This window comes from Stegostoma tigrinum, chromosome 5, assembly GCF_030684315.1.
Source record: "Stegostoma tigrinum isolate sSteTig4 chromosome 5, sSteTig4.hap1, whole genome shotgun sequence".
Taxonomy (NCBI): Eukaryota; Metazoa; Chordata; class Chondrichthyes; order Orectolobiformes; family Stegostomatidae; genus Stegostoma; species Stegostoma tigrinum.
The window spans coordinates 30537639-30563242 of NC_081358.1; the positions used below are offsets into that span (position 1 = coordinate 30537639).

General features: G+C 42.7%; 1 protein-coding gene across 3 annotated transcripts in view; it reads right to left on the bottom strand.

The window, feature by feature from the left end:
• Window positions 1–25604, bottom strand: part of prex2 (phosphatidylinositol-3,4,5-trisphosphate-dependent Rac exchange factor 2) — a 316787-nt gene that overhangs the window by 215149 nt on the left and 76034 nt on the right. For all 3 annotated transcript variants that reach the window (XM_059645886.1, XM_048529759.2, XM_059645884.1), the window contains 6 exons: window positions 21924–22057; window positions 19484–19596; window positions 14401–14550; window positions 11635–11779; window positions 7735–7835; window positions 314–417 (listed from right to left, as the gene is read on the bottom strand). In XM_059645886.1, the coding sequence (XP_059501869.1) occupies window positions 314–417; window positions 7735–7835; window positions 11635–11779; window positions 14401–14550; window positions 19484–19596; window positions 21924–22057 (747 nt within the window). The remainder of the gene's footprint in view (window positions 1–313; window positions 418–7734; window positions 7836–11634; window positions 11780–14400; window positions 14551–19483; window positions 19597–21923; window positions 22058–25604) is intronic.

Genomic DNA, 25604 nt, shown 5'->3' on the forward strand with positions numbered 1-25604 from the left:
GGATGGGTCTGGGTGGGATGCTCTTTGGAGGGTTCACATGGACTTGTTGGGCCAAATGGCCTGTTTCCACACTGTACAGATTCTCTTCTGTAGTGGGTAACCAGAAAATTAAACAAAATGTCAGCTATGTCTCTTCATTAAGCTCAAATTATACAATTTGCGTGCGGGAACTTATAGTTAAATCATTTCCAAAAATAATATTCACCTTCACAAAATACCACATATGAATTCTACCTTAGCTTCAACTCCTTCTGTCTCTGTCCTGTATAAAATGCACTAAAGCAGTCACAATAGCTTCGTAATGAGGTATTACCTTGGAGATAACATCTTGAATTTGACTTCTTGGATGGTATGTTCCATCGTCATATCGAAATCTGTACAGCATATGATCAGGTTTAAACTGGTGTTTGTCTGTTACTGAATACCAAAGTACATTAGTCAAAAAGGGGCAGCCATAGGATAATAAGATCATTTCAAAATTGAGCTGAAGTATTATTAAATACTTTCAACAATTTTAAACAGTTTAACAAAGGCAAAGGAATTCATTATGAATATTACATTTTAAGATTAATGTAGATATAATCCAATCTAATTTTATTGCCATAACAATTTCTACTAGGCAGATTAATATGCTCATTAATAAAGTTTGAATGCTACATTTAGACACAGGGAAGATAAGTCTTGATCACTGTGGTCAGTTCACACATTAAAATGAACACAGTTAACATTTAGACGCTGATACATATCATCACACAGTGAACATCTCTGTAATGTGTCAGTTATCAAATCTATTTCTAATTTAATTCAACCTTTAATTGCTGTGCACATAGCTACTGCAAAAGTCAAGAAATTTCATACATTGGAAGAAAATACAGAACAGAAAATACAGAACTGTACAGAACAGGAACAGGTCCTTTGGCCCATGATATTGTGCCAAACATGATGCCAAATTAAACTAATGCTTTCTGCCTGCCCTTGGTACATATCCCTCCATTCCTTGTATATTTATATGCTCATGTCAAAGTCCGTTAAATGCCCCTATTGCACCTGCCTCCACACCACTCCTGGCAATGCGTTCCACACTCCTACGACTCTCTGTGTAAAAAAAAACTTGCTCCTCATATCTCCTTTAAACTTTCACAACAAATGTATGCCACCAGTATTAGACATTTCGACTCTGGCAAAAAGATTCGGACCATCAACCCTATCTATGCATCCCATAATTTGAGAGACTTCTGTCAAGTCTCCCCTCAGCCTTCATTGCTCCAGAGAAAACAACCTGAGTTTTCCTAGCTTCTACTTATAGCTCATACATTCTAATCCAGGCAACATCCTGGTAATAAAAGGTGAGGCTGGATGAACACAGCAGGCCAAGCAGCATCTCAGGAGCACAAAAGCTGACGTTTCGGGCCTAGACCCTTCAGCAGAGAGGGGGACGGCCCACGGCCGACGACCTCATCGCTCCGCCCACAACCTCCACAGCCAGCAACCCCAGAGAAGACAGCCACACTGAGCCCTGCCGCATCTTCACCATCCCCCCAGACCTCCCACTGACTGAGGACGAACGGTCAGTCCTTAGTAAGGGGCTCACCTTTGTCCCCCTACAACTACACATCAACGAATACCAGTCACGGTTGGACATAGAGCAGTTTTTCGGCCGTCTTCGCCTCCATGCCTACTTCTTCAACCGGGAACCTAACCCTCCTTCCACTGACCCCTTCACCCGTTTCCAACAAAAGTCCTCCTCCTGGACACCACCCCCAGGCCTCCTACCCTCCATCGACCTCTTCATCTCCAACTGCCGTCGAGACATTAACCGCCTCAACCTCTCCACCCCTCTCACCCACTCCAACCTCTCCCCTGCAGAACGGGCAGCCCTCCGCTCCCACCGCTCCAACCCCAACCTCACCATCAAACCCGCAGACAAGGGTGGCGCAGTGGTAGTATGGCGCACTGACCTCTACATCGCCGAGGCCAGACACCAACTCTCCGACACCACCTCCTACCGCCCCCTCGATCATGACCCCACACCTGAGCACCAAACCATCATCTCCAACACCATTCACGACCTCATCACCTCAGGGGACCTCCCACCCACAGCCTCCAACCTCATTGTTCCCCAACCCCGCACGGCCCGTTTCTATCTCCTTCCCAAAATCCACAAACCTGCCTGCCCTGGTCGACCCATCAACTCAGCCTGCTCCTGCCCCACCGAACTCATCTCCACCTATCTGGACTCCAATTTCTCCCCTTTGGTCCAGGAACTCCCCACCTACGTCCGTGACACCACCCACGCCCTCCACCTCCTCCAGGACTTCCAATTCCCAAGCCCCCAACACCTCATATTCACCATGGACGTCCAGTCCCTATACACCTGCATTCCGCATGCAGATGGCCTCAAGGCCCTCCGCTTCTTCCTGTCCCGCAGCCCCGACCAGTCCCCCTCCACCGACACTCTCATCCGCCTAGCTGAACTCGTCCTCACCCTCAACAACTTCTCTTTTGACTCCTCCCACTTCCTACAGACTAAGGGGGTGGCCATGGGCACCCGCATGGGCCCCAACTATGCCTGCCTCTTTGTAGGTTACGTGGAACAGACCCTCTTCCGCACCTACACAGGCCCCAAACCCCACCTCTTCCTCCGGTACATTGATGACTGTATCGGCGCCGCCTCTTGCTCCCCAGAGGAGCTCGAACAGTTCATCCACTTCACCAACACCTTCCACCCCAACCTTCAGTTCACCTGGGCCATCTCCAGCACATCCCTCACCTTCCTGGACCTCTCAGTCTCCAACTCAGGCAACCAGCTTGTAACTGATGTCCATTTCAAGCCCACCGACTCCCACACCTACCAAGAATACACCTCCTCCCACCCACCCTCCTGCAAAAATTCCATCCCCTATTCCCAATTCCTCCGCCTCCGCCGCAACTGCTCCCACGATAAGACATTCCACTCCCGCACAATCCAGATGTCCAAGTTCTTCAAGGACCGCAACTTTCCCCCAACAGTGATCGAGAACGCCCTTGACCGCGTCTCCCGTATTTCCCGCAACACATCCCTCACACCCCGACCCTGCCACAACCGCCGTAAGAGGATCCCCCTCGTTCTCACACACCACCCTACCAACCTCCGGATACAACGCATCATCCTCCGACACTTGCGCCATCCACAATTCGACCCCACCACCCAAGACATTTTTCCATCCCGACCCCTGTCTGCTTTCCGGAGAGACCACTCTCTCCGTGACTCCCTTGTTCGCTCCACACTGCCCTCCAACCCCACCACACCCGGCACCTTCGCCTGCAACCGCAGGAAATGCTACACTTGCCCCCACGCCTCCTCCCTCACCCCTATCCCAGGCCCCAAGATGACATTCCACATTAAGCAGAGGTTCACCTGCACATCTGCCAATGTGGTATACTGCATCCACTGTACCCGGTGTGGCTTCCTCTACATTGGGGAAACCAAGCGGAGGCTTGTGGACCGCTTTGCAGAACACCTCCGCTCAGTTCGCAACAAACAACTGCACCTCCCAGTCGCAAACCATTTCCACTCCCCCTCCCATTCTCTAGATGACATGTCCATCATGGGCCTCCTGCAGTGCCACAACGATGCCACCTGAAGGTTGCAGGAACAGCAACTCATATTCCGCCTGGGAACCCTGCAGCCTAAAGGTATCAATGTGGACTTCACCAGTTTCAAAATCTCCCCTTCCCCTACTGCATCCCTAAACCAGCCAAGTTCGTCCCCTCCCCCCACTGCACCACACAACCGGCCCAGCTCTTCCCCCCCCCGCCCACTGCATCCCAAAACCAGTCTAACCTGTCTCTGCCTCCCTAACCGGTTCCTCCTCTCACCCATCCCTTCCTCCAACCCCAAGCTGCACCCCCATCTACGTACTAAACTCATCCCACCTCCTTGACCTGTCCGTCTTCCCTGGACTGACCTATCCCCTCCCTACCTCCCCACCTATACTCTCCTCTCCACCTATCTTCTTTACTCTCCATCTTCGGTCCGCCTCCCCCTCTCTCCCTATTTATTCCAGTTCCCTCTCCCCATCCCCCTCTCTGATGACGGGTCTAGGCCCGAAACGTCAGCTTTTGTGCTCCTGAGATGCTGCTTGGCCTGCTGTGTTCATCCAGCCTCACATTTTATTATCTTGGAATTCTCCAGCATCTGCAGTTCCCATTATCTCTGATACTATTTTAACATCCTGGTAAACCTCTTCTGCACCCTCTCCTAAGCTTCCACATCCTTCCTGTAATATGGCGACCAGAACGGAACATAATACTCTAAGTGTGACCTAACCAAAGTCTTATAAAGCTGCAACATGGCATCCTGGCTCTCGTACTCACTTCCCCAGCCAATTAAGGGCAAGCAAGCCATATGCCTTGTTTACCACATCTGCCTTTTTTACCATATATTTAAAAATATTTAAAATATATTTAAAAAGTACCCCTGCAAACCAAATAGCAAACCGATGTCATTCCATTGTACATTGCCCCAAGAGGTGGGCTTGTACATCTGAAACTACCTTGCAGCAAAGTCCCTCCAGTAGTGTAAACTGAAACTAAAGATAAACACAAAGACTCTAACTCGAGGGAGTCAGGCAGGGATGTCCTCTATTAACCACAGATACAAGATGTCGAGCTGGATGAACACAGCAGGCCAAGCAGCATCAGAGGAGCAGGAAGGCTGACATTTTGAACCTAGACCCTTCTTCAGAAAATTTTCTGAATTTCCTTTCCTTATTTCCTCTTTTATCCAACATCAATTGACTTCCTTTAGATTAACTACCATCCCTTTGTAATCATTCATGACCAAAAACGAATCAAGTTTCAGCAGAAATGAACACTGAACGACCAAGTGGTCAAACTGTGATTACTTTGCACATAAAATATGAAGTAAAGGTGGCAGCAAAATCTTGGTGGAGAGAGAAACAGAGTTAACATTTGGAGTCCGGTCTGACCCTTCTTCAAAAGAGATGTTCTGATGAAGAGTCATATCAGACTTGAAACGTTAACTCCGTTTCTCTCTCCTCAGATGCTGTCAGACCCGCTGAGATTCTGCAGCTTTTGTTGTGTTTGTTTCTGATTTCCCATATTTGCAGTGTTTTGCTTAGATTCACTAATAATTCTCAGTAATAGCAGTGTGTACTAGCTACAGGATGCACTTCAGAAATTCACCAAAGATCCTCAAACAGCACGTCCCAAGCCCACAACCCCCTCCATCTAGAAGGACAAGGGCAGCAGATACATGGGAACACCACCACCTCCAAGTTCCCCTCCAAGGGGAATCACCATCCTGACTGGGAAATGTATCACCGTTCCTCCAGTGTCACTTGGTCAAAATCCTGGAATTCCCTCCCTAATGGCATTGTGGGTCAATTCACAGCAGGTGGGCTGCAGCAGTTCAAGAAGGGAGCTCACCACCACCTCCTCAAGGGGCAACTAGGGATGGGCAATAAATGCTGGCCAGCCAGAGATGTCCACATCCCACATATGAATATAAATAAAGAAATAAACAAACAAACAATGGCTTCTACCACCCAGTTTCCCCTTTATATAAGCAAACTTAATTGCTCTAGCTCCCAATGGAGTTGAAGAACTTATCAGTCATGACTGAATTGTGGAGCAGACTCGATGGTCCAAACAATTTCTGCTCCTATGTCTTATGGTCTAACCTATTATTCCTACACATGTTCACAAAGTGAAATGAGATTCAGGGATGGTTGGCTTAGGAAACTTGCTCTGGATCCTAAGGCACCTGAAAGAACCAAGTGTGAGGCAACCAGATTCCAGCAGCACCTCTCCTGCGCAGTCAAAGACGTGCCAAGGCCAATGTTTGTTCAAGCACTGGAGACAGCCTGAACACAGGTTCATTGTCAGTTTCCGAAGAGAGTAGTTGGATTTTTGCACTAACTTCTAACAGCCCAGTGGTGCCAGATACAAATGGTGAGGTGCTACAGGTTCATGGAAATGTTAGTGTGTTGCACTGTTTGTTGTCATTTCAGAAAGCACTGATGGTTGTGGAAACTCTTCCCAACATTAGGAGCCACAGGCTGTTGTTGTCAACACTGTTTATTGTGGATTATATGTGGATTGTTTGCAACCCATTGCAAATTTCATTTCTTTTTATTTGCACATCATTTGATCTATGCAAAATTCTCACCACCATCTCCACATCTGATCAATGTTCCTTCACCAAAACTGTTGAAAACCAGGCTACATAAATCACGTCCTCAGCCAAGGCTGATCGTTCAGCCATATACCTTAGACAAAGAACATTATCCTCCTCTTTTACCCTCTGAATCTCACTGTAGGCCAGTATAATGTCAAATCAAATCCTTTTAACAACTTCTTCCTATGTAGCTGGTGCCAGGTCTGAGCAAAGTGATTACTTGTGAAGATAATCCATGAATGTTTGAAGAAACAATACTTCAATACAGTGGCTTTCCATGGCAGTCAATTATTGAGAAAGTGGTCCTCTCAGTGGTACAGGAGTCAATTCAATATCTATGCGCATCCAGGAGAAATGATTTTATCTCCCTCTACATTCTACACCATAAGCAAAGAGTAGAAGAGTTCCCATTGAAAAATCCATATTTCTAGTCAACAAAAACTATACTTGCTGTACAACACTTAAAACTAATCGTTTGGATCAATCAAACCAAGCTTTTGGCTGTAGCAATCAACATAATCTGCTCAACAATGAATCTGCCTTAACAGTACCATTCCTGAGCTTATACCACCACATGGATGGTGGTGCTTTTAATTTCAGGAAGGTGCAATAGGTGCTGAGTGGGGAGGAACGTTTTAATGACACTCATTCACATGTAGCAAAATGTCTAATGACTGAGCCAGAGGGTATAGCTGCATTTCCAATGAACAATCCAGTTTCCTGTATGGGGCTTGATTTCAAGTGGCATCAATTGCCGGCCCGTTTCACTCAGTTTAATGGCTGAAGGCCATTTCACATGGGTGTGACGTTGAAGGAAAGTCCAACCCTTGGTGAGAACAGAAATATCTGCACACTGAAAAACAGGAAGATTGCATTACAATGCTAGAGGGAAATTTAAACAGAACCAATCAATTTCCAATTTTCCAACTCAAAAGTAGATCCAGACAAGCACACTGCTGTAAATAAATGAGCAATTATGGATGGGAATTTGAAAATTTGTTTGTTTATTCTCGACGCTACGGTTGTCAAATTAACTCCTTCAGACAAACTGAGATTGCAATCAGTAGTAGAACTTCATGTATTGTATCACATTCAATTTATTTAATGTTTTGCTATTTTCCCCAAAATTTCAGAGGCTGAGGGGTGACCTTATAGAAGTTTATAAAATTATGAGGAACATGAACAGAGTGAATAGCCAAGGTCTTTTTCCCAAAGTAGGGAAGTCTAAAACTGGAGATTATAGGTCTAAGGTGAGAGGGTAAAGATTTAAAAGGGACCTAAGGGGTGACGTTTTCACACAGAATGAGCTGCCAGAGGAAGTGGTGGAGGCTGGTATAATTACAACTTTTAAAAGGCATCTGGATGGATATGTGAATAGAAAGGGTTTAAAGGGATATGGGCAAATGCTGGCAAAAGGGATTAGATTAATTTAGGATATCTGGTCAGCATGGATGAGTTGGACCAAAGGGTCTGCGTCTGTGCTGCACAACTCTATAATTCTATGTCATTCCATACATTTAGTCAGAACAACTATTAATCCCACAGTCACTCACCATGATGGATGATTCCATTCTCCAGCAGTGCCTGACCAAGATGTACTCCTTCCTCTGGTTTACTGATCTCCTTAATTTCCAGCAACCAAGCAACAAATTCACTGAAGTGTCAAAGCAATAAAAGAAAGAAATAAGACTTAAATCCTTGTTCTTATCAAAAGTAAGTTACTTAAAAACAGTGCCTCTGTAGTCGCTCTCTTTCTAAATTGTAACCTGTCAGAACTTCCATAATTCCAAATTTGCCATAACTGTGATTAATTGTCACAGGATTCACTATTGCAAATGCTTTAAGTTTGACAACTATATAATTTGCAAACTTATACTGTGATAAATGAGGACATTATAGCTTGGTTTAATATTATGGGAGAGTCTGGATTTTCATTTACCACTCTACCATATGTACCCAGTTCTAATTTATTTATATATTTCATCATAGCATACCTACAGGGAATTTCACTTAGAGCCATCACATGTCCTCTGCATTTAAACACTAGTAACAGATGAGAAGTGGGCTTTCTACCATTTCTCTTCCGCCCAAGGAGATCCAGGTAAAGGGTACTCGGATGCGGACAGACGGTGCAGTTCCAAGGTACAATGTAATAGCAAACTTAAGGTCTTCAGGCTCCTTCTTTCTCTTTGCACTGGTCCCCTTCTTTACTTTTACTGCATTAGGACTCATTAATGTTGGACACTGAGTTCACTTTAACACTGAAATTTTCTCAGGTTTCCTGTACAGCATAAGGTCTCATGTAACTGCTGTTACAAGGTCAAAAGAAAGATATAATAAAGGCCACAAGGATCATGAGGCCACGACAATCCAATGAACTGATATCAAGGAATTATCTGGTATTACATTTATTCCATTGTCAGAGCAGTGTTCAGGAAATTCAAAGTCCTTTTCCCAACCTGAATGAAAATCAGCCAGCAGATGAAATGTGCAAAGAGGCAACTGTTATCCTGACATTTTAAAGAGTTGCCTCATCTGTGCTGGGTAGAAGAATTCCAACAAATGATTGATACAGTATAGATTACCAGCCTCAAAACTGAGATTTATCAACGAGAGCTCAGAAACAGAGCACTCGTCAGGTGCTTTCTCCTTCAGACCGATGATGGACAAGGAGAAATTGAGGGAAGACGACGTGAAGTGTTCCTTAACACCGTGGCTAGACAGCTGGATGCTGCCTTCATGTCTTTACAAGATCTACACATTCTCTACAAACTGCCTGGTCATCCTCTGGTTTCAATGAGCCATCAATTGTCAGTGATCATTTACAATAACTATTCCATTAAATCTAAACTGCTGCTTCCGACTGTGAATAAACTATCAGTCATGTTCTTACAAATGGTCTATTACCTATAAATGTGGTGCCAAACCCCAAAATTGAACAAGAACAATAGCACACTGCATCACAGTGACATTGACCCTAGCTGGCTTTATAAACTGGGTCCAGGAGCACAATTGGGTTAGGTTGAAAGTGGGATCTGATGTACATATCCAATTTTTCAGTTAGCTTCAATCACTTTGCTCAGTGTTTGTCCTAATTTTTTTTAAAACAGATTAGTGCGTCAATCTTTAATTAAAGTATATCGCTCATATCTGCCTGCTATCAAAGTAATCTGCTTTAATTATTTATTGACGATAGAGTTTAGTTAATGTTGTAAGCCAATTTCTGAATGCAGACGGTGTTCACAAATCTATTTACATCCACACAATCCATGCCTTCCAGCACCTGAAAAAACTCAATCTGTCCTGCCTTTTCCTTTTAGTCAAAAACAGCATTTTAAATCATTATGGACCTTTAAGAAGGTAGCCTCAACCCTAACATTTTCATATTTTTATGGTAAATGTAAAGTGCTATGCTCCAGATGCAATGTGACTGGTCAGAGTACTAGGCATTAGCAAAACGCAATTTATTTAAAAACTACAGTTAAAATACAACAAAAGAAAGAGAAATTTAGAATAACAACTCTATTAGAAAACTTAAGAGAATAATAGATGTAGTCGCTCTTACTAATTAACTGTTCCAATATAGCAACATCCTATAAACACAGCCTTTGGCGAAAAGGCAATTTCAGAAAAACCAGTATTTGTCTCATATGCAATCTAGGAAGAAAATATCCAGCTTTGGCTGTAGTTGAGACAGTGTAAAATAGCTCCCACTTTTTTAAGCCCATGACATCAACTGCTGAATCTCAAAGCTAAATAACTAAAAACTAGAAATCCTGGTCTGGGAGAACTGGCCACACCCAGCCAGGCTGCTTCTACTGTTCCAACTTTAAGAAAACTCAAGGTCTCACAACGAGTTTACTCTCGTGGCATTGAAAGACTACATGAGACCTCTACCTTATAACCTCTCTTCAAACAAAAAGACAAAAATAAAGTCTTTAAGCCATAGCTTCATCACAAATGTTATGTTCATAAAAAATTCCAATCACCAATTTGTGTTAGCTGAACAACATCACTCTCAACAAAAACAGATAAAATCTTGAACAAATGGTTTGGGTCAAAACAAATTAAATAGCAGGACGGCTCCAGAACATCATTTTAGATTCTTGAATGTGAAACATCTAATTGATGTTATGTGAAATTTTCTAGTTTTACATTTTCATGTTGGGCTTTCTGTGCAAAGATACATCCATTGAATAGTGTCGGTAATATATAAATGGACACTGAGCCTGGAGATAGATTTCTTGTCTGATATTCTCAGCACACCCAAATACAGACAGACTAGTCACCCATACCTGAAGATTTACACTAAGGGATTTTCCATGATGCAAATCCTGTGCTTCAGAGATAAAACATCAATTCAGAGCAGAGATCCTTTACCCAGATGGCAATCAACATTCTATCCTATATCCCAAGTTATTTCTAATGTGTTATGTGTAAATGTTACTCAATAATACTGGAATAATTAGTCCATCTGGATAAAGGGGAAGCCAAAGTGACCCCTGAACCTTTATACAGAAACAAAATTATTGATCCAGGACTTACATAAGCTGTACAAACTCCAGAAAAGTCAATCCATTTGACTAACCTTTGCCAGGGTAGTGTTATACTGTAGAATTTGTCCCAGAGCTCAGTAAAGGAAAAACCATGCTTATTTCCTGTTCCTGAATACCAATCCCCACTGTAGAGGATTTCCATAAGGCTAAAAGATACAGGACCAGAATTAGGCCATTCTGTCCATTGGGTCTGCTCTACCATTCTATCATGGTTGATATGCTCCCAACGCCATTCTCCTGCCTTCTCCCCGTAACCTTTGATCTCTTTACCAATCAAGCCATAGGTTTTGAGTAAGGAGTAGTTTAACTTCAACTATGATACCAGCTATGACTTACTGTCAAGGATCAGGTATTAATATGAAGGTACCAGAGATAATGGGAACTGCAGATTCTGGAGAATCCGAGATAATAAAATGTGAGGCTGGATGAACACAGCAGGCCAAGCAGCATCTCAGGAGCACAAAAGCTGACGTTTCAGGCCTAGACCCTTCATCAGAGAGGGGGATGGGGAGAGGGAACTGGAATAAATAGGGAGAGAGGGGGAGTATCTCCTCTCTACCTATCTTGTTTTCTCTCCATCTTCGGTCCGCCTCCCCCTCTCTCCCTATTTATTTCAGAACCCCCACCCCATCCCCCTCTCTGATGAAGGGTCTAGGCCCGAAACGTCAGCTTTTGTGCTCCTGAGATGCTGCTTGGCCTGCTGTGTTCATCCAGCCTCACATTTTATTAATATGAAGGTACCAGTCTGATCCCCTAACTACACTAAGTGCTACAAACATCTTATCTCAAGAACAGGTTCAAGAGTTTTAGAACAGAAGGGAAGTGCAGAAAATTGTCTGAAAATTTGGAACAAAGAAAATGCTAGTATGTTAATTAATGTTGAACCTAACAACCTACCTGCCCAAGAAACATTTTGGAAAGGTGCTGAGTTTCCGTTTCCTGTCCTTGATTACATTTTCCTCTTTACATAGCATATGGTAGAGCTTTTCCCCTTTTTCAGAGATCATCAACCAGGTATCTTGCTCCACACCAAGCTTCAAACCTGGTCAAAAATGAAATCACGTCCTTATATTATTCAGGAAGTTGCTGTCTACAAACTGTAGGGGTATTCTGTATTAAGTGATTTTTGTACTTATCTGATAAAAGAATAAATTTTCTGGAGATTTTCACTTTCTCGATCCACATCAGTGTTTATTGTGTTACACTGGCAGCTATGTGGACAAATCAGTGGTACCCAAGAGAATCTCCACAGTCATCTTTAAAACCTACTAGTGCTATGGGATTCAAGCAATTCAAAACTTAACATTCGACTCAGGCACAGTTGAAGACTCAGGTGATAGGGTCATATAGCACGGAAACAGGCCATTCAGCCCAACTTGTCCATTCCAACGAGATTTCCTAAACTGAACCAGTCCCATTTGCCTATATTTGGCCCATATCCCTCTAAATATTTCCCATCTCCCTCAAAACATCAGAAACTCTCCCACTTTACAGAGAGTGCCAATATTAGGGAAAGTGGTGACCCACTGCAGAGAAAATGGTGTACATCGGGAATCAGCAGGTCATGCATTCATGCACATTGTCACTTTGGCACCTTGACACAGGTTGGTTGGCTTAAGAGGCATGAATTGCGTGCCTTCAATTTAAGTAGAGTTTTACACCATGATTCACAGTTATCATAGAAACCCTACAGTGTAGAAGCAGGCCATTCAGCCCATCAAATTCACACTGACCATCCAAACAGCATCCCACGCACACACACCTCATCCCTGGGACCCAACATTTATCTTGACTAATCCAGCTAGCCTGCACATCATGGACAATTTAGCATGGCCAATCCACTCTAGCCTGCACATCTTTGGACTTTGGGAGGAAATTGGAGCCCCAGGAGGAAACCCACGCAGACGTGGGGAGAATGTACAAATTCCACACAGACAGTCATCCAAGGGTGGATTCAAACCCGGGTCCCTGGCGCTGTGAGGCAGCCGTGCTAACCTCCAAGCCACCATGTCACCCTAATCTGCTACAGGAATTTTTGAAATGTTATTGTTATCGGAATGATGTTATTAAAATGGAAAGGGTGCAAAAAGAAAATTTACAAAGATGGTACCAAGACTGGAGGGTTTGAGTTATAAAGAGAGGCTGGATAGGCTGGCACTTTTGTCCCTCCATAGGACGCTGAGGGATGACTTTACAGAAATTTATAAAAATCATGAGGGGCATAAGGTGAATAGCCAAGGTCTTTTCCCCAAGGTAGGGGAGTCCAAAACTAGAGGACATAGGTTTTAAGGTGACAGGGAAAGATTTAAAAGGGACCTGAAGGGCAAATTTTTCAAACAGAGGATGGTGCATGTGTGGAATGAGCTGCCAAAGGAAGTGGTAGAGGCAGGTACAATTATAACATGTAAAAGACATTTGGACAGATAGATGGATAAGAAATGTTTAGAGGGATCTGGGCCAAATAAAGACGAAGGTGACTAGTTCAGTTTTGGAAGCCTAGTTGGAATGGATGAAGAGTCTGTTTCCATTTTGAAAGAGAGGATAATAGACTGTATTGTTTGGAGAAAAATTTCAGTTTTAACTCACATGAGGCAAACCATTGATCTGTTTATAAGAACGGGGTTTAATCAATCTTAATTCTTAAAAATACTTGTATGTTACTATTATTTAAAAGTACAAATCAATGGCCCAGTTTGTTGTCGTAAGCAGAAATATTTACAGTCACAAAGTGCACAATCTCTATAACACACACAAAAACAACACCGGAGCATAGATTTGTGAAATAACAGAATAATAAAACATGGGCATCAAGTTCCTCGGAGGGACAATAACCGGCAATCTGTTCTGGGCTTCCCACTCAGATACGGTGGTCAAAGAGGCAAAACAGCACTTTTTCTTCCTCAGGCAGCTTAGGAAATTCAGGATGTCCATAAGGAACCTCACCAACATTTTACAGATACACCACGGAAAGCATACTGTCTAGGTGCAGAACAGCTTGGGACGGCCACTGTACTGCACAGGACTGTGACAGAAGGTGGTGTGTACAGCCCAGACCATCACAGAAACCAACCTTCCATCCATGGACTCCATTTACACTTCTCGTTGCCGCAGAAAGCCTGTCAACATCAAAGACCCTTTCCACTTTGGTAATGATCTCCTGCAACCCCTTCGGTCAGGCGAAAGATACAGAACGTTAACTTACACGCCAACAGGTTCAAGAACAGCTTCTTCCCTGCTCTTATTAGAGTGCTGAATGGACTCTCTAACTTCTAATAATGTTGATTTTGCTTTGTGCACCTCCTGTGCAGTGTAACCTGTATGCCTCACTCAGTGATCTGCATGTCCTTGCTCACTATGATCTGCCTGTACGGCTCACAAACAAAGTTTTTCACTGTAGTTGGGCAAATAAATTGAGACATTATGTTCCCATCAAAACTAATGGGAAAATGCCCAAGTTATATTGGTCAAGGCTCTAAATACTGAAAACTCCAGGTTTGCATAAAATACTATTAATCCAAGAAATTCTTCCACACGTTGCAGCTTGTGTTGCAAACCAGCTAATAAAATGATGGTGACATTTTTGCAAGTGGAGGTCAATACTACCATAACTTCATTTTTCTCAATGGCAGGGATAAGCAACGTGCATAAATCATGGTATCTTACTCTTTCTTCGTTCTCGTTCCTTTAGAAAGGCCTCTAGCCATTCCTGCTTGTCCTCTGATGTTTTTGCCATGCAGACAAACCACTTGTTTTTGGCAGTATTGTGTATTTTCCAACCGTTGATAACTGTATGACCACTGCTGTGATAATCCGCTGGAATAAACCACAATTCTAATTATGCTTATCAACACCAATCTATTGTTAAACCACAACAAATATATTTTTATTGCACATGTGAGAGAATAAAACGTTCCAAGGCATTCCGCAAAAAGCTTACACAGCAAATTTTGACAACTGGAGATATCTGGTCAGATAGCGAAGTGAGGGAAGCTGTGGCCTATTGATATTTTCACTAGACTATGAATCCAGAAAGCCAGCTAATGTACTGGAGATCCGGGTTCGAATCCTGCCATGGTAGATGGTGGAATTTGAATTAAATAAATACCCACGGTGACCATGAAACCATTGGTGATTGTCCAGCAAAACCCATCTGGTTCACTGATGTCCCTGAGAGAAGGAAACTGCCATCCATACCTGGTCTGGCCTACATGTGACTCCAGACCTACAGTAATGTAGTTGACTCTTAACTGCCCTCTGAAATAGCCCAGCAAACCCCTCAGCTGTAACAACTGCATTGACCAAGGCACTGGTTAAAAAATAATAGCCACATGCAGCATCGTGAGTCTATCTCTGTCACATGGACTGCAGTGGTTCAAGAAAAGAGCTCACCACCCTTTCTCAAAGTCAACTAAGGATGGGTAATAAATGCTGGCCAGCCAGATATGTCCAGATTCCATAAGCGAATTGAAGAAGTAAGCTCTCGATCAGAGAAGAAGGTTTTAAGGAGCATCTTAAAATAAAGAATGCAAGATAGAAAGGCTGAGAGTTTCGGGGAAGAAATTCTGGAGATTGGGCTTTGACAGCAGAAGCCACATACACAAATAGTGGAACAATTTATATAACAAATCTTCAGGAGTCCAGATCTAAATGAGGATAATTTCAAAGGTCTATACCTCCATAACTACAGCAGAATATAGAGGGAAAGGTCATGGAAGGATTTGAAATCAAGGATGAGAATTTCAAAATTGAGGTAATCCTTGACAGGGAACCAGACCAGATTAGGTGCACAAGGATGATAACTGAGCTGAACTTGGTGTGAGGAATGATGTAGACAACAGGGCTATCAATAATCTCAAATTTGAGGATTTTAAAATGCAGGAGTGTAGACAGGAAGGAGTAATGAAACAGCCAGGTCTCAACATGACAGTGGCATGATTCAGGGTTTCAGCAGCAGATGATCTGAGAATGTTTGAGAATGGTATAGTGTTTGTAATCAATGGTCATAGCCATGGTGTAGAACGCTCTGAAAGGAGTAATTTGAGAAATACCACGAACACTTTGAAAAGTATGACATTGTGATACTTCTTGGAGCACCCACAAACTTATGTCAAGCTACGAGAGATGCAACACTGAACATGAGCAATATTCAAACAAAAAAGGATTTGGAAAGGCTTAATTCGTTTGTTCAGTTTGCAAAATAGGATGTATGTGAAACTATACTGAAGGTGAGTGCCTGAATCACCTTGAGTAAATCATACACGGCAGAGACTGCTGCAGTTCAAAAAGCGATTTCACCAATACCTTCTTAAGGGCAACTTGGGATGGAAAATAAATGCTCACCCAATGATTTCCATTTCCCACGAGAGAATAAAAATAAAGATTACTCTGCCCATTATACATTAGAGTATATAATGCTGGTTAACATCAATATGAAAATTAAAATCTAACTACTGCATCTTTTAAACACTATCAGATCCAAATGTCCAGCTCTATACAAAATTACATGCACCTTGAAGTTGATGACATCTGAGCTGTTTATTCTTATTCAATAAAATGTGAGGCTGGATGAACACAGCAGGCCCAGCAGCATCTCAGGAGCACAAAAGCTGACATTTCGGGCCTAGACCCTTCATCAGAGAGGGGGATGGGGTGGGGGTTCTGGAATAAATAGGGAGAGAGGGGGAGGCGGACTGAAGATGGAAAGAAAAGAAGATAGGTGGAGAGGAGAGTATAGGTGGGGAGGTAGGTTTCCCCAATGTAGAGGAAGCCACACCGGGTACAGTGGATGCATTGGCAGATGTGCAGGTGAACCTCTGCTTAATGTGGAATGTCATCTTGGGGCCTGGGATAGGGGTGAGGGAGGACGTGTGGGGGCAAGTGTAGCATTTCCTGCGGTTGCAGGGGAAGGTGCCGGGTGTGGTGGGGTTGGAGGGCAGTGTGGAGCGAACAAGGGAGTCACGGAGAGAGTAGTCTCTCCGGAAAGCAGACAGGGGTCGGGATGGAAAAATGTCTTGGGTGGTGGGGTCGGATTGTAGATGGCGGAAGTGTCGGAGGACATTTTTCCATCCCCACCCCTGTCTGCTTTCCGGAGAGACCACTCTCTCCGTGACTCCCTTGTTCGCTCCACACTGCCCTCCAACCCCACCACACCCGGCACCTTCCTCTACATTGGGGAAACCAAGCGGAGGCTTGGGGACCGCTTTGCAGAACACCTCCGCTCGGTTCGCAATAAACAACTGCACCTCCCAGTCGCAAACCATTTCCACTCTCCCTCCCATTCTTTAGATGACATGTCCATCATGGGCCTCCTGCAGTGCCACAATGATGCCACCCGAAGGTTGCAGGAACAGCAACTCATATTCCGCCTGGGAACCCTGCAGCCTAATGGTATCAATGTGGACTTCACCAGCTTCAAAATTTCCCCTTCCCCCACTGCATCCCAAAACCAGCCCAGTTCGTCCCCTCCCCCCACTGCACCACACAACCAGCCCAGCTCTTCCCCTCCACCCACTGCATCCCAAAACCAGTCCAACCTGTCTCTGCCTCCCTAACCTGTTCTTCCTCTCACTCATCCCTTCCTCCCACCCCAAGCCGCACCTCCATCTCCTACCCACTAACCTCAACCCACCTCATTGACCTGTCCGTCTTCCCTGGACTGACCTATCCCCTCCCCACCTCCCCACCTATACTCTCCTCTCCACCTATCTTCTTTTCTCTCCATCTTCGGTCCGCCTCCCCCTCTCTCCCTATTTATTCCAGTTCCCTGACCCCATCCCCCTCTCTGATGAAGGGTCTAGGCCCGAAACGTCAGCTTTTGTGCTCCTGAGATGCTGCTTGGCCTGCTGTGTTCATCCAGCCTCACATTTTATTGTCTTGGATTCTCCAGCATCTGCAGTTCCCATTATCACTGTTTATTCTTATCAGTCACTTTTCACTTTTTTGACTGATTTCACTTCCCACGTTAGATAGCTATTGCAGATTGTATTTGGAAACTGTTGATTTTTGCAAAAAAAAGTCATTATTTTGTTCATGATTATTGGTCTGAATTTTAAGATGTTTGTTTCAATAGTGCACTTATTTGATGGAAACAGTTCTTTATTTTATTTTAGTTTACTAATTCACACTTTGGGCAATCAAACCCACAGCACCACATCTCTTTTTATAAGCATAATACAAGCCCAAATAATCCTTAAAATAGTCGAAAGCCCAAAATAATCCTTAAAATTGTCAACTAAATTACTCCCATCACTGATCCACATTGGCTCTCTTTAATCAGTTCATATTTGTTTAGGTTTCAGGTTATTCAAGTAATTTCAGGTAATTTGTCCCTATTGAGAGATTCTGGTAATGTCTGTACAACTGGCCTCAGACTGACCAGTCTATAGTTAGCTGAAGTCTCTTTCCTCTCCATCTTAAAATATAGAAGGGTAGTTACAATTTAATTAAATCAGAAAACAACTGTACATTGCAATTAAAGACTACAACATTTACTTGTCAACAGGGCACACACCAATCATTTTGGGTGTCCCTGTCATGGCAAATTTTATGAATAAATTACATTGGATCAGCATAAGAAGTGCTGAAATTAGAAATCTCCTTGTCATCACATCACTACCAAAATATCTCAACTTTGGATCTCTGCCACTGATCCACAAATGTATGTGAGGTTGATGAAGCATCACTGAATTGCTATGTTAAGAATGAGCCATGAAACCATTAGCGAAGTATGTTGACCACCTGCTAGATCCAGTATACTGAATAAACAGAGAACACTGCTTTCAGCCAAAGAACAAAATACTAGGTCCGTTTTCTTCTCCTATCTCTGAATGTTGCTATGAAATTTATCTTTCTAATATTTTGTTGGAGGTCAATGATGACTAACCTGGATTTTATGTTCAGCAAGAAAGCAAAATCATTAACAGTCCTTCAAAACCATCTTGATTTTAATTGTTCTATATCTTCTCAAAATCTAAAAGTGCATGTGAACATCAAATCCCTTGCAATATTTTTAGTATTTTGCTCTTTGTAACCTTCCTACCAAAAGGTATATCAATTTATGTTTGTCTTTGTTGGTGTTACTGTATTTCTGAATTTCATATTATCTGCAAACTTTTAAATTATACTGTTATTATTTGCAGGTCATTAACATATAATTTAAAAGGACCAGTGATTTCTTTTTTCCCATAGTAGGGGAGTACAAAACTAGAAGGATAGAGCCCACAGAGAGAGAAGAGAACAATTGGACAGACAAGGGAGTGGATAACGATCTGACTCGGAAACATCTATCCCCATCTATCATTTACTCCTCATCCCTTCCCCCGACCATGTCTTCTACACGTAAACCAACATTTTCCTAGCTACCAGCAGTTTTGAGGAAGGGTCACTCAACCCGAAACGTTAACTCTGATTTCTGTCCACAGATACTGCCAGACCTCTTGAGCTTTTCCAGCAATTTCTGCTTGCGTTTCTGATTTACAGCATCAGCAGTTCCTTTGGTTTTTAAAATCATGAACAACATTGCAGTTTATCTGTAATGCCCAATCCTACTGGTACTGAATGTGATATAAATTGATTAACCAGGAATTATTTATTATTACATTTGAAATTTATATATTTACTGCGTAGAATGAACTATGTCATTTTTTGTTGATTTACCCTCAAAAGGCATCTTCTTTATACTTATGAACTCTTAGAATCCATCTCACTAATAATAAGTTTTCATTTGGTCAATTTGAAAATGAAATACCTGTTCCATCGTCTACATTTTCCACTTCCATGACCTCTGTATTAATTCTGCCACGAAAAAGATACCGATGTCCATCAGCCACTTTTTTAGGGTGTGTAGTATTTTTTAATCGTCTAGGAGTTAAGTAACAAGGACAACTGTTTATTCAGGTCAGAAACCAAGATTTGTTTATTCAGTGAATTTCAGTCATATTAACACTGTGCCAGGGTTCAATAGGGTTAGGGTTAGGGTTAGGGTCCAGCCTTGTGTAACTGACTGTCTGGAGTTTGCACATTCTCCCAGTGTCTATGTGTGTTTCCTCCATGTGCTGCGGTTCTCCCCCCACAGTCCAAAGTTGTGCAGATTAGGTGGATCGGCCATGCTGAGGTGTCCTGGGATCTGCAGGCTAGGTGGATTAACCATTGGAATTGCAGGGTTACAGGGATAGGATGGAGGGTCTAGGTCTGGGTGGGTTCTCTTCAGAGGGTTAATGTGAACTCGATTGGCCAAATGGCCAGCTTCCATATTGTAGGGTTTGTGTGATGCTGTGGCAGCATATAGGTCCTTCCATTTTACGTCTCATAAATGGCACTGCTTTTCAGTAAAGCATTGATCATGAATACACATCTGCCTCTATACTGCACTGGATTGTCAGCCTCGGTCTTATATTCAAGTCTCTGGGTTTACAACTTTCAGACTCGGAGACAGTGCAACTGAGCAATGGCTGAAACCCATGGAAGATGACTAAATGAAAAGTCTGAGGTTACTAAGAAAATTAAATTCAAGGACCATTCAAACAATAATCTGCCTTCCTGTTTTTGCTGCCAAAGTGTAAAATCCCACATTTACCCGTGTTATATTTCATTGCATTCATTTTCTCAATGTAAGGCTGTACTGGCGTAGAAACCTTAACTTATTTACTGATCAATATTCCAGAAAATTGTCATCTGATGAGAAAAATGTCACATTGTTATTTTGTTGCTACATTCAGATTTAACATTCTACGACAGATTCAATTTGCGATGCAGGGTGAGTAGAATTTCATGCTAAACAAGTAAATGATGCATTTCGAGAGGTCAGTCTGGGTATTAGATCTTGCAAGGATTAGCTTACAAAAGATCTCACAACAGTTAAAATTATGCTTTGGCTGTAAAGAGTGACAAGCGAAACTATGGATGGAATCTTTCAGTCCTGGAAGTGGTGTATGTGGAATTAGAATGGTAGCATAATGAGGTGGGGTGGTGACATCCCCGAACCCCAGCAAGTTCCTCCCACTACCAGAAAGAAATATGGGTGGGAAAATTCAAAGCCTGCCACTGACTGAGGCCCTCAAATGTTCAAGTAGTAATCATTTAAGGACCCATTCCCACCTGGGCTACCACTGCTCCAGTTCCAGGCAGGAAAAATCAGAGGTAACTATCATCCTCGGATTGACCTCTGTTCTCTAAACTATGCAGTTCGAGAAAGCTGCATTGAGTCTGCTCCCCCATCCCCAAATGGTCAGCACATGTGCCATGTCATCTTCTCAACATACCCGTGTGACATACCCGATAGAAACAAAGGTCATCCCCAATGACTGCTTCTATCAAATGGAGGCTATCTAAACTGTTCAGAGTGATGAGCACTGTTTTTAATCAACTAATTGCATAAGTTACTGCTCAGTGAGTTGGGAATTAATGGGCCAAAATTTAACATCTTCACCAAACAAAAGGTTGAAGAGAAGATTTTTCAAGATTTTTGTTCTATGATGTCAGAGAATGAAACAGCACGATTACAACCCAAGTGAAGGTGGTTTTTAGGGTCCCAATAAATTTCACAATGAAAATAGAGATTAAGCCTGCCACCTACTCCACCTTCATACTCCCAGAGTGCCTAAAGGTGAATTCAAACACTGCTGACTGCAAGGTCACTCATTTCTCCTTCACCCAGGCCCCAGCCCTTCTAGCCTGTTCTGTCCTTCTTTTAGGAGCTTACCTTTCAGCAAGGTCTTCCGCTACAGTAGACCATTTCAGCCAGTAACCCAGCAAATCTTACTGTCACAGAACATTCATTCTTGAATTATGAATTGCAAGTGAAGCATAGTGCATTTCAAAGCAGTTGCAGATTTGAATTACAGGATCCCTACACTGTGAAAGCAGGCCATTCAGCCCACTGAGACCACACCAATCCTTCAAAGAGCATCCCACCTGGACCCATCCCCCATCCCATCCCTGTAAACTTGCATTTCCCATGGCTTTTTCACCTAAGCTACACATCCCTGGGCATTATGAGCAATTCAACATGGCCAATCAATCTAATCTGCACATTTTTGGGCTGTGGGAGGGGACCAGAGAGCCCAGCAGAAACCCCACAAACACAGGCAGTCACCCAAGGGTGTAATCAAACCTGGGTCTGTTGGTGCTATGAGTCAGCAGTGTTAACTACTGAGCCACCATCCCACCCCAGAAGCAACAACACCCACCTATGCTTCTTTTTGCAGTAGACCAGCAAGTTATCAAAGAGGAAGAAAACTCGTTCCTGGATGTTCCCAGCTGAAATTTTCAATAAAGTTCCTTGCATCAGCATTTCAGTGCATGAATCTGTTATATTGGAGCCCTGAAACAAAACAGAAATTAAAATAAGAATGATTCTCAGCAGCATTAAAAACCTTTTTTAAAGGGTCCTTTGTCCATCCAAGTTAATTTTTGAAAAGCTAATAAATCACGTCCATCCAATCAGACCTATTTTGCTTTTCAATAAAAACTTAATAAGTAAATACATTAACATTTCCCTGCTGTTCCCCAGTACAATTAGCAGAAAAGCCAGAAAAATTGAAGAAAAAATATTATTAACATAATTTATGCCACAAAAGACCTAGAGAACCCCCAAAGAAATTCACCTCCAATTTATCAGTGTCATGTGGAAATCAGATCAACCCATTTCTTACTTAGTCATAAAGTCACAGAGCATGGAAACAGACCCTTCAATGCAATTCGTCCACATCAACCAGATTTCCCAAACTGAAGGAGTCCCATCTTTTCTTTTCCCAGAACACAAGGAAATCAGCTCCAACACTGAAAATACCTCAGAAAAGGAGCAGCTCTTACAGTCACAATTTTTCCTGTACCCATCTTAGATTACCCAGAATCCGTACCTCTGCCTGCATTTAGCCCAAATCTCTCAAATTCTTTCCGATCCATGTACCTGTCCAAATGGCTTTTCAATATTGTAAATGAACCCACCTCCACCACTTCCTCTGATAGTTCATTCCATACATGCACTACTCTCTGCTTGAGAAAGTTGCCCCATGGTCCCTTTTAAATCTTTCCCCTCTCACCTTAATCCTATGCCCCCTAATTTTAGACTCCTTGGCTGTGGCGTGGTGGAATGAGCATTGACATGAGTGGCATACTTCACACAGACAAGTATCAGCAGCTCAGAGGAATAGTATGATCATCATGGACGAGTGGCCTCATCAACTGCTGAAGTCACGAAGAAGACTTATTCAGCAGATCAATGACCCAGGATGGACTGTTGTGCTGGGAAGGCCAATTGATGGCTTTTGCGAGTTTGTAAGTGATGATTTTAGATTCTCAATGAAAAAACTTCATAAGCCTTGTGCTTTTTCTCTGCAGCTGTGTGCCCAGAATAAAACCAGAACCCGGAGATTGTAGCCCAGGCAAAGGAATGAGCTCTAAAAGTAACTTTAATAATATTGCAAATGCTTAATATGGGGAGGCAGTGGTCTAATGGTATTATCACAAGGATTGTTAATCAAGAGACCCAGGTAATGCTCTGGAGACCTGGGTTCAAGTCCTGCTATGGACAATGGTGGGAAGTGAATTCATGTGTTTTTTTTAAAGTCTCAAAATAAGATTCTAATGATGATCATGAATCCATTGTTCATTGTCAGGAGGAAAAAAACAATCTGGCTCACTAATGTCCCAGTGGGAAGCAAACTGCCATCCTTACCTGGTCTGGGCTATGTGACTCCAGACCCACAGCAATGTGGTTGACTCTTAACTGAGCCGTTAGGGATGAGCAATAAATGCTGTCTAGCCACTGATGCCCTCAAGAGATGAATGAATAAAGGAAAAAAGAAATTGTAAAGATCAAAAATTAAAGAACAGTCAAACATTTGCTGAGTTTTATGATCTATTAGGCACACACTCAAAAGCAGAAAACTGAATTTTGATGGGTGCATGCATTGTCTTCATCTCTATGTGGAATTCACCATGATACATCAATCCATTTTAGCAAGTAAAAGTCATAAACTCTAACCAAGCTACTGGGAAGGATGAAAATAAGCTTTAATTCTTCCTTACACATTCAAGAATGACAATTTTGTATTATAATTACATGATGTTTTGTTTTCATTTTTATAATTTCAATTTAAAACCATCTTCTACTGGCTGAAGAGATACCAGGTTCTGTTCCTGTGCCAGCATTAAAAACAATGGCCAGAGTTTTGTGAATCCTTTGCACAATTGTCCCTTTCTAGTGCTTTATTTATACCTGCTTTATGTCTGTACTGACTGTGAGATCTTGTCCTGTGCAAAATCACAGGTGTACAACCCTTCCTTACAATATTAACTACAATTTGTAAATTGTGCATGGCAATAAAATGCTTTCAAAGCCTTTCTTAGCTCACAAAAGGCACTCTAAAAATGCAAATTCATGCTTTTTTTAAACTGCATATCAGATCCAACAACAGCCTAATTAACCATCAACTTCAGGATAGTATTTGCAAGGTGCCCCATACTTTAAGCAAAATGCTACTTTCTCTGCACAGCAAATTAATTTTTATACGAACCTGCCATTGTCATTTACAGCCAGTCTATGCCCATCTCATTTTTGTTCCTGTTTTCCATGAACCATCACCCCTTTTGTCATTTAATCTCTCCTTCCTTCCAACCCAACACAGGTCATCCCCCTTCGATTCCCTACAGTGTAGAAGCAGTCCATATGGCCCATCAGGTCCACATAGACCTTCTGAAGAGCATCCCACCCAAATCTTATCCCTGTTACCCTGCATTTCCCATGACCAATCCATCTAGTACTTTGGGCAATTTAGCATGGCCAATCCACCTCACCTGCATATCATAGGTCAGCAGGAGAAAGCTGGAGCACCCTGAGGAAACCCATGTAGACATGAGGAGAATGTGTAAACTCCACACAGACAGTCGCCTAAGGCTGGAATCAAAGTCTGGCGCTGTGAGGCAGCAGTGTTAACCACTGAGCCACGGTGCTGCCTTAAATACAGTGCTATTTGAATTTTCAAAAGGCACTCAATAAGGTTATTAGACAGTAATGGGAGCATCTCAAACCTGGGGGCATAGTTATGGAATGGGGGAGAGGGGAGCAGAAGGGTGGGCACTTATTTAATATTGAGATGTGAAGAAATTTCTTCTCTCAGAGGATATCGAACATCTGGAATTATTAGCCCTGAGAATTGTGGGGTCTAGATCACTGAAAGTATTTTAAAGTATAGAGGTAGATAGATTTTTCAAACATCAGGGAGTTGATAGCTATGCTGAGCTGGCTTGAAAGAGGTGTTGAGGCCTGGGCTATTTCAGCAACAGGTAGGCTTGAGGTGCAGAGTAGCCTACTCCTATTTCTTGCACTCTTGCATTTGGGCAATTGAAGAGCTCATGTCAAAAGCCAGTTATCCCCTTTTGTAGATGAGCAACTGCTTTCACTGTTGACAAGCAGAAGTAATCAAGATCCTGAAGCAAGGCCCACGAGAGGGACCCTCCCTTTTTCTGTCGCTCCATCCAACTTGAAAGTTGTGAGTCATGTCTCCTGCTGGACTATCGATGCACCACAGTCAGAAAGGAAAGAATCAACCTAACAATCCAGCATCTTATGTCTCCGCGAAAAGAGATTATTCAACTATACCTTCACTGCCTTGATTGCAAGCCCAGAGGGATGGGTGAGTTCAGCGTGGTGCCAACCTTCAAAATCTATATGTCCTATTAATACGCCTGGCATCAAAAATCGCTTACTCTACCCTCACACTCTGTTACAACACGACCGTGTGAGAGAATTCCATAATTCAAAAATATGTGAAAATTAAGGTGGTTTTGTTATTTTACTTCAACCGGTTTAATCACAAGAAAAATTGTTCACTTTTCTTTCATAAATATTTAAAGAATGCTTGAAT